This window comes from Denticeps clupeoides, chromosome 3, assembly GCF_900700375.1.
Source record: "Denticeps clupeoides chromosome 3, fDenClu1.1, whole genome shotgun sequence".
Lineage (NCBI taxonomy): Eukaryota > Metazoa > Chordata > Actinopteri > Clupeiformes > Denticipitidae > Denticeps > Denticeps clupeoides.
The window spans coordinates 29235788-29250125 of NC_041709.1; the positions used below are offsets into that span (position 1 = coordinate 29235788).

At 40.1% G+C, this 14338-nt stretch overlaps 1 protein-coding gene across 4 annotated transcripts; it reads right to left on the bottom strand.

Moving 5' to 3' along the window:
- Positions 1–857: 857 nt before the first annotated feature.
- Positions 858–11947, bottom strand: LOC114786654 (oncoprotein-induced transcript 3 protein-like). 4 transcript variants are annotated; one of them, XM_028973930.1, is made up of 18 exons: positions 11837–11940; positions 11333–11394; positions 11124–11147; positions 8365–8388; positions 7491–7514; positions 7341–7379; positions 7158–7190; positions 6239–6262; positions 5371–5394; positions 5221–5259; positions 5038–5070; positions 4142–4528; positions 4019–4054; positions 3228–3275; positions 2871–2918; positions 1806–1853; positions 1591–1667; positions 858–1496 (listed from the first exon to the last, which is right to left on the bottom strand). In XM_028973930.1, the coding sequence occupies exons 2-18, from the start codon at positions 11391–11393 to the stop codon at positions 1416–1418; spliced, it is 1050 nt and encodes a 349-aa protein (XP_028829763.1). In that variant the 5' UTR covers position 11394; positions 11837–11940; the 3' UTR covers positions 858–1415. The 4 variants fall into 4 exon arrangements, with proteins under 4 accessions (XP_028829763.1, XP_028829765.1, XP_028829766.1 ...); XM_028973932.1 differs by lacking the exon at positions 7491–7514 and having other exon boundaries at positions 11837–11947; XM_028973933.1 differs by lacking the exon at positions 7158–7190 and having other exon boundaries at positions 11837–11947.
- Positions 11948–14338: the final 2391 nt, after the last annotated feature.

Below are 14338 nucleotides of genomic sequence, written 5' to 3' on the forward strand. Positions count from 1 at the left end.
TCAGATGAAAAGTCAAACTGAAGTGATTGTGAAACACATCAAGGTAAAGAACTGAGTGCCAGTATGTCCCCTTTTCATTCCTACTGAGGGCTGCAAGGCAGTCAGCTTGGTGGGGTAGTGGAGGGGCATCCTTGGAAAGGACATCCTGGTAAGTGAGTGAATGAAGTGATTGTCATTGTAAAACACTTCAGCACAGCACATGGTGACACCACAAAATCAGTCCTCTGCTTTTTAACCCATCACCCTTGGTGAGCAGTGGGCAACCATGACAGGCGCCCGGGGAGCAGTGTGTGGGGACGGTCCTTTTCTCAGTTTCTTTTCTTGGTGGATGGGGATTCAAACCGGCAACCTACTAATTACAGGGCCTCTTCCTTAACCGCTAGGGCACTGCCCCACAAACTCAGCACAAGCTTAGCTAACTGATGCTTCCATTTGACCACCTCACAGCTTTCAAGGTCAATATCTGCCAAGGTCAATGTCTGTCAGCTTCAAGGGGACCCAGTGATCTCCCCATGTATAACATCTTTGGGTGCTGGAGAGAACAAGCACCCAGTACTTCTCATCTGACTTCATCGATTGAAATATAGGCCTGATAACGTTGCTGATAATGTATGTGTTTGGTATGTTTGCATATTAATTTATTATTAAATTTATTATATGAATGTGCAATATGGGTTATTAATGTTTAGTTGGTAATGGTAATTTCATAAAGTATTTATTATGTGCAATTATTATTAATAATTTTATTATTGTTTTGTGTTTAGTGTTTCATATAGAAGCTCGCTAATGAATAGCACAGAATAGCACAGAGTAGCACAGAGCCCATGATTAAGACAGAAAATAATGACCATCTAATCTGAGCAAGACTGTAATATATTAATACATTGGAAATTACAACATGAATCAGCATTTTATTTCCATCCTGGTAGGCACCCATTTTTATCTCACACTGCCTTCATCTCACTGAAAAGTCTAAATTACCCCAATTTGACCATTTATTTTAAAAGCAGCCTCCAGCACAGCAGCATGTACAGAGGTCATGGTGCCTGATTTAAGGGCCATCCAAAGATTAACAAGGTGACACACTACAGTTATTTGTGATGGGGATGACCTTTAACTTGCCAATTTTCATATTAATCATATCTGGATATAAAATGTTCATAAACAACTTGCAATAGAACATGCAGAGTTCATTGTGAATTTGCATTATGTGAAGCATTTTGAAATCCCAAATTATAATTACAGACTGCTCAAATAAAAATTAAGTATCACTTTTGACTAAAACATCATGTCAGAAAATTTTTCCCCAAGAGAGTTCTGATGTTACTTCAAAGTGTTCCTTTAATCTTTTCAGCAGTGTATGCATTGACTATTTGTTCTTGTGATCTGTGTGGATCTGTGATCTGTGTTTTTTGTTAGAGGATTGTCATCTTGACGTATCTCAAACTGAGAATGATGTCACTTGGCACTCCTCGCCTATTCAGTTCCTGCTTAAGCTGAAACACAAAGATTCATAAATAAACCCAATTGTTTTAATGTAACATATTCAGATGCAAATTAAAAAGTAAAAAAAAAAACTAAAATACTCACAGGCTGCAGGACCAACTGACTGATGTCAGTTTCTGTCAGATTCCTTACACTCGTAAATATCACTCGAAGTCCAATCACTTGAATTAGAAAAAGAGAACAATTTTTTCAAAATGATCAGCCCTGTTTATTAATCAGCCAATCCATCTGTCTGTCTGTCTGTGCGAAGCCATGTGCTGTTTTAGAAAGAGAGCTTATGATAAACAGAATGATTATACCTGTATTTGCTGCAGTGGTCTGTGTGGTCAGCGTTGTGGTGGACAGAGCTACAAATCAACATTTTTTAAATCATTAAAACCAGTTGTTAGAAAATAAAGCAACGGGAATGAATAGTATGTGACCCTAGTATGAACCACAATCAAAGTCATGTGAAACTGTCAACGCCTGAGTTGGTCGGTGCCCTGGCAGACATAGCTGGCACTGGACAGGGCAAAGGAGCATTTATTGGAGAGATTTGGAGCAGGTACATTTGACCCAATGGAGAAAAGTAGCAGGTGAGGGGGAGTGGGAGGTGGAATGCACCACAGCGCAGGGAGAGACAGAGATTGGCAGGTGAGGACAGTACACCAGGCAGTGAGGGAAGGCTTAGGGTTATCATAGTCGGAGTAAACACAAAGACCGCAGGGTTAATCAGAGTCCAAAAGCAAGGGTCATTCAGGGGCGTGTCAGGTATGACGGAGGCTGAGATGCTCAAGTCATTGTGGCCGGAAAAAAGAGTCGGTAACAAAATAGATCGGAATGGGGCGTTCAAGGATCATGGCTAAGAAACAAGGTCAATATAAAGCAAAAACAGAACTTGGGGGGAAAAAAAAGCTAGCGTCAATGAGGAAAACCAACAAAGAGCAAGCAAAACCCAAAAGGGCCACTCGGTTGTTATAGTAGGTGTTAGCCCCTGCTTCCGGTTGGCCTTCCCTTCAGTAGTCCTTACGCCCCCTGAGGGTCTGGCGGTGGGATGGAACGTCTTGGGGTTGAAGCTGAGCATCATTTAGGTAAGAATATTTATTCAGGAACAAAATTACAAGGCGTAATGGCCAAAAAGAACAAAAAAACAACTCTAAATTATGTGGGCCATGAACTGAACCATAAACACAAAAGTAAAATTGAGTTTCCAAGTTAATATTGCAGTCATGTCAAGTACCTGCATTTAACAGGTCCTGATCCCTCCTGCTGAACTGGCCTCATCTGGGAGGGATCAGGACCCATTAAACAGGCGACAAGCGCTAGCAGTGAGTGCCACGCAGCCTTTGGGGAAAGAAAGCTTTTAATAAACAGAATGAGGGTACCTGTATTTGCAGAAGCAGGCTGTGTGGTCGGAGTTGTGGTAGACAGAGCTACAAATCAATAAAAAATTATCAAGTCCATTTTCTTTAAAAACAACAATAATTGTTATTAAAGGTCATTATAAAAATGTTTAGACTACTCCAGAGACAGGAGTGGGATGGCGAGTCTCATCTGTCTCTCTCTGAGCAACTCTAGATCCTGGTTCCTGACTTTGTGCTGCTTAAAATAAAAAGCCTGCAGACGCTGATAGTGAATAAATTATCAATATAATATCCCGTTAAAAATAGACGACGAGCGCTAGCTGTGAATGCCAGGCAACCTTTGGGAAAGAAAGCTTATAATAAACAGAATGATGATACCTGTATTTGCAGAAGCTGGCTGTGAGGTTGGATTTGTGGTAGACAGAGCTACAAATCAATAAAAAAATTATCAAGTCCATTTTCTTTATAAATCACATTTAAAAACAACAATAATTGTAATTGAAGACCATTATAAAAAAGGTATAGACTACTCCAGAGACAGGTGTGCTTAAAATAAAAAAGCCTGCCGACTCTGATAGTGAATAAATTGACAATGTAATGAAAATTTTACCATGTTTCAGTCAGGCACCCTTGATTTTGACTCTGCCCACCATAAAAAAGACATGTCCAAAGGCAGGTTCATCGTGGACACACTACAATTGCATTGCCTCGGCTTTAGTGCCTCGGCAGACGGGTATCCATTTGAAAATAATGTATATGTGGATGCAAAAGATGTGTCATCTGAATCAGTCCAAAAACTCATCCACTGTCCATCCCCATTATTAAGTAGGGATTGTCTCTGGTAGGAAGTATAGGATGCAGCTGTATTATTTCCTGACTTTTTCTCACTTTTATTCTCCATGAGAATTCAGCAAATGTTTTTCTTGTGTGCAGAAAGTGTGGGGGTGTCAACAGAAGAGCCTGTCAAACCCCACTGAGACATACTGCTTGTGGTTTTGGGCTAAATAAAAAAAATAAAATGTTGTTGTTGTTAAAAGAGTATTCATGTTTGTATTAATACTCTTTTAATACTGAACATCTGAAATGTATATTATGAATGTATATTAAAAACAAAATGTCTGTGCTTATAAATCAGATCAATTATGTCTATAAGCGTTGAGGTTTCATACCTGTGTTTGGTGTTGTGTGAACTACGGGCCCAAGATCTAAAATGAAACATTTAAAGATTTCTAAAGTCACATTTTTAACACAATTTATTTCAAATGGATTTAGAGGCAGAAAAGTAGTTTTACCTGCACAATAAGCCAAATAGCACGATATTGGACTAACAAACTTGTAGACGTAATAGTTTCCTGGACAAGCTTTAACTGTAATGGGAGGGGGACGAAACAAGCAGCAGTCATTGTTCCAGTGTCCACAGACATTCCTGGTGACCTCTCCATCGCCTACATGAGGGTGAGAACTTTGCAGCCACAGAGGAGCGTGAGTACCACAGCTAAGTTGATCTGGGCACCACTCAGGCATCTGGACACTCATTCCATTATAGAAGAGCCGGTACCAGCCTCCCCAGTTGACATTAATGTCACACTTTGCATTAAGGTCATAAGGAACCGAGTTGTTAGTGGCTCTCCAAGGTTCATCCAGGCTTGAGTAGCTGATGCATGGGTCAACAGCGGTTGCTGAGGAAATCAATAGAAGGACTGTCATTCAAGTTTTAAAAATTAGTAACTAATCAGACATTTTGTGAATAATTAACCATAAGTGAATACTGTTATACAATTCCAGGACAGGTGTGATAACTTTCCATCACCATGATTATGTAGGGATTGTCTCGGACATGATGGTTAAAAGCAGAAAACACATTTCATTGTGTGCACTGTGTGCTGTGCTGCAGTGTTTTACAATGACAATCACTTCACTTTTACTGGTATTGGAAAGTATTTCTGTAAAGTTTCCCTGATAAATATTTCTCTCTGGACTGAAATCCTAAGTCTGTGTACACAGAAACAAAGCAACAGTATCCTCAAAGCATCAACATTAATAGTTTCTATTGGGCTCTGTTGGGCTGGTATAATCTATAAATGTGAAAGTATGTTTTTTATATGATGTAACTAAAAAGAGTTATAATGTCTTAATTAATAAGTCAACATATAAAACCACAAACATCTGACAAAAATCATTATAATACCTGTAGATGGAGGCACTGTTGTGTTGGTTTCAACTATACATGTAAGGAGAAAAAGATTTAACTGAAATGATGTAAGTTTATGAGGCAGTAAATAAAACAGTGCAAAAACAAATTTCACTGCTCTACATAAATAAAAGTAAAGATGACAGCAACATCCCACTCCACAGTCCCAACCCATATTACCTGTGCTTGTATCCATAGTCAGTGGTACTGTGGTGGATTCTAGAAAATTATAACACGCACGTCTTATTAACTAAGACAATCAAGCAAGCATTTTATGTTTTATGATAAAATATGGCAATAATAAACAGCAAGCCAAAGGAGTGATGATACCTGCTGTGGTCCCTGTTATTGCATCTAAATAAGATGGGAAATAAAGCAAAGGTACAACGCTGTTTCATTATTGCTCCATATTATGGACAAGTATTTATACAAAGAAACATGTCAATATTGCCTGTATTTGTGAAGGTTTTTTCATTATGTTCTAATGTTCATCTTCATGCAGGGACTGTCTCTGTCTTCAAATTTGTGTCAAGGGTGAGAGCTGCCCACTGTCCCGTATTGTCCGGGACATCCCGAAATATGGGAGATTTTGATTTGTCAAGTCCCATATTCCAATCTAATACTTGGCAAAATGGCAAAACTCTTGCAAACTCGTGTGCAGACATTAGGTCACATCCTACAAGATTACGTTATATAAACTTTATAATTATTACACAGCGATATGAAGCACTGATGACAACCAAACTACAGATACCATTGTGCAATGCTTCAGTTGCCTTGCCAAACATACTAGTTTCCACTAGGGCTACTGTGCTACTGATTTCCTTTTTGACCGGTACCAAGTAAAATTCAGGTTGGTTTCGACGATGTTGATTCCTCATACAAACACTAAATGTGTTTGGAAACTAATTTAAAATGTATGTCTTGCAGCACCATGCAGAAGCGCCGGCGGGGGAGCGGGGTAGCTTCACCAGAACTGCTCTTCAGATATAAAAGTAAAGATGACAGCAACATCCCACCCCTGACCCATGGTACCTGTTGTTGTATCCATAGTCAGTTGTGATATTGTGGATTCTAGAAAATGTGTGCCTTATTAACAATCAAACCTAGGGTCTGATAAGTTTACATTTCATGTTTAAATATAAAATACTGCAGCCAATATTAGCCAATAATAAGCAAGCCAAAGAAGTGGTGATACCTTCTGTGGTCCCTGGTACTGCACCTAAATAAAAAGGAAAATAAAGTATAAAGGTTGTTCCATTATTGCTCCATATTATGGACAAGTATTCATACAGAAATATACATCATATATTGCCTGTAGGTGTGAAGGCATTTCTTCTTTTAAAATATATTCAAATGTCCGTCTTCTTGCAGGGACTGTCTCTGGCTAAGATACATTTTTCATTTGTTTCAAGGGTCAGACCCAAACATGAACAATTAATCATAAGTGAATACTGTTATTTAACTTATTTAAGACAATTCCAGGACAGGTGTGATAACTTTCCATCACCATGATTATGTAGGGATTGTCTCCTAGGATGAATATAACATTCAGACCAACACAGGATGCAGCTGTGATATTTTAAGTTAATATTAATTACATTGATACAAACATTTTTCAAGACATGCTCTTCATGACACTAAGCGGATGGTTGCCGGTTCGAATCCCGATTCGCCAATGTGCCACAGAGTTGCCACTGAGCAAATCTCCGTCCCCACACACTGCTCCCCAGGTGCCGGTCAAGGCTGCCCACTACTCACCAAGGGTGATGGTTAAAAGCAGAGAACACATTTTGTTGTGTACACATTGTGATTTGCTGCAGTGTTTTACAATGGCAATCACCTCACTTTTACTGGTGTTGGAAAGTATTTCTGTAAAGTTTCCCTGTTAAATATTTCTCTCTGTACTGAAATCCTAAGTCTGTGTACACAGAAACAAAGCAACAGTATCCTCAAAGCATCAACATTAATAGTTTCTATTGGGCTCTGTTGGGTTGGTACAATCTATAAATGTGAAAGTATGTTTTTTATATGATGTAACTAAAAAGAGTTATAATGTCTTAATTAATAAGTCAACATATAAAACCACAAACATCTGACAAAAATCATTATAATACCTGTAGATGGAGGCACTGTTGTGTTGGTTTCAACTATACATGTAAGGAGAAAAAGATTTAACTGAAATGATGTAAGTTTATGAGGCAGTAAATGAAACAGTGCAAAAACAAATTTCACTGCTCTACATAAATAAAAGTAAAGATGACAGCAACATCCCACTCCACAGTCCCAACCCATATTACCTGTGCTTGTATCCATAGTCAGTGGTACTGTGGTGGATTCTAGAAAATTATAACACGCATGTCTTATTAACTAAGACCATCAAGCAAGCATTTTATGTTTTATGATAAAATACGGCAAAAATAAACAGCAAGCCAAAGGAGTGATAATACCTTCTGTGGTCCCTGTTATTGCATCTAAATAAGATGGGAAATAAAGCAAAGGTACAACGCTGTTTCATTATTGCTCCATATTATGGAGAGGTATTTATACAAAGAAACATGTCAATATTGCCTGTATTTGTGAAGTTTTTTTTTTATTATGTTCTAATGTTCATCTTCATGCAGGGACTGTCTCTGATAAATTTCAAATTTGTGTCAAGAGACTAGAGTTGCCCACTGTCCCGTATTGTCCCAGACATCCCCGAAATATGGGAGATTTTGATTTGTCAAGTCCCATATTCCAATCTAATACTTGGCAATGGCAAAACTCTTGCAAACTCATGTGCGGCCATTAGGACACATCCTACGAGATTACGTTATATATACTTTATAATTATTACACAGCGATATGAAGCACTGATGACAACCAAACTACAGATACCATTGTGCAATGCTTCGGTTGCCTTGCCAAACATACTAGATTCCATTAGTGCTACTGTGCTACTGATTTCCTTTTTGACCGGTACCAAGTAAAATTCAGGTTGGTTTCGACGATGTTGATTCCTCATACAAACACTAAATGTGTTTGGAAACTAATTTAAAATGTATGTCTTGCAGCACCATGCAGAAGCGCCGGCGGGGGAGTGGGGTAGCTTCACCAGAACTGCTCTACAGATATAAAAGTAAATATGACAGCAACATCCCACCCCTGACACATGGTACCTGTTGTTGTATCCATAGTCAGTTGTGATATTGTGGATTCTAGAAAATGTGTTCCTTATTAACAATCAAACCTAGGGTCTGATATGTTTACATTTCATGTTTAATTATAAAATACTGCAGCCAATATTAGCCAATAATTAGCAAGCCAAAGAAGTGGTGATACCTTCTGTGGTCCCTGGTACTGCACCTAAATAAAAAGGAAAATAAAGTATAAAGGTTGTTTCATTATTGCTCTGTATTATGGACAAGTATTCATACAGAGAAACACATCATATATTGCCTGTAGGTGTGAAGGCATTTCTTATTTTAAAATATATTCAAATGTCCGTCTTCTTGCAGGGACTGTCTCTGGCTAAGATACATTTTACATTTGTTTTTAAGGGTCAGACCCACACAGGAAGAAAATCAAACTGTTAATTTAACAGTTTAATTTTGGGCAGGATGGGCTCAGGATCAGTTGAATTGGCGTCCAGTGCAATCAACCTATTGGTTGTGAGAGTGAAACCAAGGAAGAAGATGTGGTTGATGTGGAAGGAGCATTCATGTAAAAGCAATGCTCAACAATTCAATGAGGAAGAATCAGGATCCAACTTGTTATCTGGTATTAGTGTCCTTGCCATGTTTATATAGGATAATATATAACATAATATATATTTATATATATATATAAAATAGAACCCATATTAACAGAGCCCAGGTCTACAGAAAATGGAAAACTCTTACTCTTTTCTTCCTCTGTACTGTTCATATTATGAAAAATATATTTATTTATATATATACATATAGTATTTGTCAGCGACCGATTTTTAAAGTTGTCCCACTTAAAAAGATGAGAGTGGTCTGTAATTTTTATCATGAGTACATTTCAACTGTGTGTACATTTCAACAGCCCAGAACTACAGGGGGGAACTCATCAATGACCTGAATATACCTGGGACCACAGTAACAAAACTTACTATTAGTAACACACTATGTCGTCATAGATTAAAATCCTGCAGCGTTTGAAAGGTCCCCCTGCTAAAGCCAGCACATGACCAGGCCCATCTAAATTTGCCTGAGTCCATCTGGATGATCCAGAGGGATGGAGTAGAACAGTCAATGGAGTAGAACAGTCAACCCTGGACTGTCAACACCACTTTATTTGGACAGTGAACATCACTTCATTGATCAAAAAAGCTCAACAGAGACTACATTTCCTGCAGAGGATAAAATGGGCAAGCCTCCCTCCACCAATTCTCACCACATTCTACAGAGGAACCATAGAGAGCATCCTAAGGCAACTGCAACACTTGTGACAGCAAGAGCCTACAGAAGATAGTGAAGACAGCTGAGAACATCATTGTAATGCCTCTGTCCAGTTTACTGGACACATTTCACATGCACAGCGGTCGCAAGGTCTGCAGCATCATGCAGGACCCCTCACACTCCTCACATAGACATTTCACACTCCTGCCCTCCCAAAGAAGATACTACAGCATCAGACCCAGATCTGCCAGGTTGAGGAACAGTTTTTACCTCAGGCTATCCAGTTCCTGAATATGTTGTCCCTAGGACCATCCACATGACCTCAACCACAGTCTGAAGCCTTAAACCATCTGCGGATGATTTTTCTCCCTTCCAAACTAGACATAACAAACTGAACATCAGTACTGCACTATGCATTTTTATCTGAAGTATTACACTCTTCATTTTAATCTCTCACTACCTCACACTGTGCTACTGTGTCATGGTCATCATATCATGTCATATCATTACTACTGTTATTATTATCATAGCATATCATATACCATATTCACTTTATACTAAATACATCCACACACTGATATATTGTCATATTGCTGCATTTTGTCTGCCTGGTTTGTCTAGTTTGCACTATTTTATGGGACAGTGCACAATGTCCACAAAGTCCTTTGTCATGTTTTTGTGTTGTTTGTTATTCAATTTGCACTATGTGTTGTGTGTTATTACAATTGCACTATTTGAACACTGTGAACCTACAAAGCTTTGCAATCTTGTCTCTGTGTACTTGTATATAATAAGATGACAATTAAGTTGACAATTAAGTTTGACTTTGAGAATACCATACCCACTGTGAAGCATGGGGGTAGGAACATTATGCTTTGGAACTGCTCTTTTTCAAAGGGGACAAGAAGATTTATCCATATTAAGAAAAGGATGAATGGGGCCATGTTCTAGAGTGGCCTTGCCAGTGTCCAGACCTCAATCCAATAGAGTATCTGTGCCCAGCAGCGGCCCAAAAAATCACAGCTCTTGAGAAGATCTGCTTGGAAGAATGGGCCAAAATACCAGCTATGTGTGCAAACCTGGTAAAGACTTAAGTGATTGACCAAGGTAAACCAAGGTTATATTACAAAGTATTGAGGTGAACTTTTTGAGGTGAGCTGTTGACCAAAATGTGATTTCCTGGTTTATTTTCATTCTGTCTCTCACAGTTGAAGTGTACCTATGATGAAAGTTACAGAACTTATTTTTTTTAAGTGGGATTACTATCGATGACTGCCACTGTATATATCCATAAATAAATTAATTATAACATCTGAAGATGGGACCATCTGTTGTGGTTGTAGAAATATGGAAAGAAAATGGATTTAATCATTAAGTTGATACGGAAGCATAGAAAACACTGTAAAAGCAAATAACAACTAAAAATATCAGCTAGAGAACATTAAACACCATCAAATGGACAACAGTGTTTCACCAGAATGGCTCTACAGACATATAAGTAAAGTGGCCAGCCACAGTCCTGACCATGTTACCATGTAGCCGTAGTAAGTGGTGATATGGTGGATTCTGGAAAATTATAACATATATGTCTAAGACAGTCAAGCTTAGGGTTTGATAAATTTACATTTAATGTAAAATACTGCAGAAATAAACAGCAAGCCAAAGGAGTGATGATACCTGTTGTGGTTTCTGGTATTGCACCTAAAAGAACAGGGAAATAAGGTTGAAGCTCAAAGTTATAGACAAGAATTCATACAGAGAAACAGATCATATATTGGCTTATCTCACTTAAAATATGAATATACTTTAACATCTTTCTAGTTACTGAGATAAAATGTTTCTACACAAAATGTACATTTCTACAGTGCTAACCAAGGTGCACTTACTTTTGATCAGCATAATCATCAGAAGAAGGGTAGATACTCGACTTTCACAATCCATTTTCATTCTGAAAAATTTTTAATTATAGAACCAACACCCAAGCCTGTTTAAGAAGCGTTTTAATTTGTGGCTTCATATTCATTTTTTTCCTTCTCTATGCATGCTGGAATAAGGCAGATATTACCTTATTTCTGATAAAATCTTGCATTCACATGCCTCACAGTTTTGAAAGCCATCTAATTTTCCTGTTACAAAGATCTTTCTGTTTAATAAATAAACTGTGAATTCATATCAAAAAGAGATGCACACAACATTTAATGTATCTTTTCTATAAAATCATCATAGAACGTCTGAAACCTAAACCAAAAAAGTCCATTATATATTTGTATATTTATGTAATATATTATTACAATTTCCCTTTTTTATTTATAATGTCAACATCAGTCTTAAACCCATTACTATGCTTTTTGGAGAAGTTGTAAGGAACTATAGACTAATTATTGTCATACCTTTGGTAAATGCTGCGATCCAGTAGGGTTCAAACCTTCTGCCTTTCTGTGCATTCTGACTGCAGAAGCGTATTTTTAACTGAAGTCTTCCTCATACTGATCAAGGCAGGGATAGGGCTTTTTTCTTACCTCAACATTTTGAGGCAGTGGCTGTTCAACCTGTTTCTGAAACACATTTTTTAGATTCAGGTCATAGTAGTAAAACCAGTATCTGCTTACATGCTGGCATGTAAGTCTACTCTTGCTTCAGGTCCCATGAAGTATTGTCCCATAGCATTAAAATTGGCCACGTGGTGTCACAGCAGTTAGCGTTCAAGGTTGTGAGGTTAAATCCCGGCTCAGACCTTATGTGTGCGGAATTTGCATGCTCTCCCCATGTTGGTGTGAATTTCCTTCAGGTTCTCTCTTTTATCATTGAAAGGTGTACTCTAGGTAAATTTGGCTTCTGGATTTAGGTTTGTGTGAGTGAATGGTGGGAAAGCGAGTGAGTGAGAGTGCATCAACATATTTATTAACCTGGTTCTTGGTCTAAATTCTAATTGACTATGCACCTTTTTTTTCTAGAATCCATGGGTGTCAATGAAGAGGTTAGTTAAGGAACAACTCTTACTGCCTTCATATGATCTAGTTTTGTAGTATAGTCTAAAACGTGACAGGAGGAATCAAGTGTGACACAAGGCTTTATTCTTGCAATAAAGCCTTATTTTCTCATGTGCGTTTCCGTCGTGGTGAAGGCCAGAGAGCAGGAAGACATATGGATGAACCGAGATGCAGCCCGTCTTGATAGCAGCATCTAGAGAGCGAAGGATTGTCAGGATCCAGTCCGAAATGGGGGTTACTCCGGTCCGGGTCAGGATCAGGATCCGGACCGGAGTTTCATTGTTGTCCTGTGTAATGTTCCCTAATCGTTTTCACCTGTGTTAATTGTATAAAGCTGCCCTGTTCGTTTCTGTCCGCTGTCAGGTCTTTGAAGTTATGTTCCGTGTTCACCAGTGTCTACGTCTCGGATGTCTCCCCTGTCCTGTGATTCACCATTAAACCCCTGTTCCGTGATGTCAGGTGAAAGCGTCCTCCATTCCTCGTCATTCCTCGTCACTCTTCGTCCTCCTCTCCGTACACCCGCCGCGTCATGCCCGCATGGACGTGACAGAAAGACCTGACCCACATTTGGACGCCACCTGACGCAGCCCCGCTGATCGGAGGAGCCGCGACTCGCCGGGAGGACGCCGCCAGTTTCCTTGTCCCTGGCCTTCCATGGCTTCATTCAGCAGGGTCCCGACCCCTGCCACTCAGTCCCGTGTCTGGCGGCGTTGAAGGTGAGGAGCGGCCATTCAGCGGGGCGAGCCGGAGACTGACAGGGAGCGGCGGACGCATGCGGACGAGGTGCCGGTACCACACTGGCCCGAAGCCGTCTGCGCTGGACACCCGCCGCTCGTCCATCTGAAATACTGGACCATTCATTCATTCAGTCATTTATCACTCCTCCCTGTTCATCTTCTTTTCTCTCCTGGAATCGATTCCGTTCGATTCCTCATGTCCACTCGAACCATTCAGACTGTGTATGGACTTTTCCTCCCTCCTTCATGGACTGCTCCATCTGGCCCGCCAGGTGTCGTGCCATAAAAGGGGGGATTCTGTCAGGATCCAGTCCGAAATGGGGGTTACTCCGGTCCGGGTCAGGATCAGGATCCGGACCGGAGTTTCATTGTTGTCCTGTGTAATGTTCCCTAATCGTTTTCACCTGTGTTAATTGTATAAAGCTGCCCTGTTCGTTTCTGTCCGCTGTCAGGTCTTTGAAGTTATGTTCCGTGTTCACCAGTGTCTACGTCTCGGATGTCTCCCCTGTCCTGTGATTCACCATTAAACCCCTGTTCCGTGATGTCAGGTGAAAGCGTCCTCCATTCCTCGTCACTCTTCGTCCTCCTCTCCGTACACCCGCCGCGTCATGCCCGCATGGACGTGACAAGGATCTTGTTGCACGATCAAGAAGGAGTGTGTCTGTTCCTCAGCGAGCAGGGCTGTTATGTTTGCTGAAGTTGAAAAAGTTGGACACCCGACACTTTTTTTCTCCTTTACCACCGTATACCCATAATGCATTACATGCAACTACATGCTATATCCTGGAGGTAAGATGGTCTAGAGCGGATACGGACCAGGGGCAGTAAATCTGCCCTTTCCTGGTCCCCGGATGGTTCCGTTGGATGGTTCCCTGTATCAAAGGGCAGGTCGTCTGCTAGGTCTGAGTCACTGGTGATGGAATGAAAATGCCACTTTGTTCCATTCGGAAGGTTGCCAAGCCCAGCCTCCCCGTGATCTGCACTGGTCCCGACCAAAATGAAAGCAGCTTGCTGTCCCAGGCAGGCCGACAATGTCTGCCTCCATTGGCGTTTAATGAGAGCAGGCAGCGGTCACAGCCGGTCTAACAGAAGTTCTAGCTCCATACCCAGTATGTGGAGAACTGCAGAGATGCCAGTGGTGGAATGGACAGATGATCTATAATGA

Bases quoted from the DNA above. Each gene is read 5' to 3' on its own strand.
- LOC114786654 (XM_028973930.1), bottom strand. From the start codon at position 11,393: ATGAAAATGGATTGTGAAAGTCGAGTATCTACCCTTCTTCTGATGATT. The intron at 4,529-5,037 runs GTATTATAATGA...TGATTTCCTCAG, and splicing joins AACAGTGCCTCCATCTACAG to CAACCGCTGTTGACCCATGC. The intron at 1,854-2,870 runs GTACCCTCATTC...GTTGATTTGTAG, and splicing joins GCCTGCTTCTGCAAATACAG to CTCTGTCCACCACAACGCTG.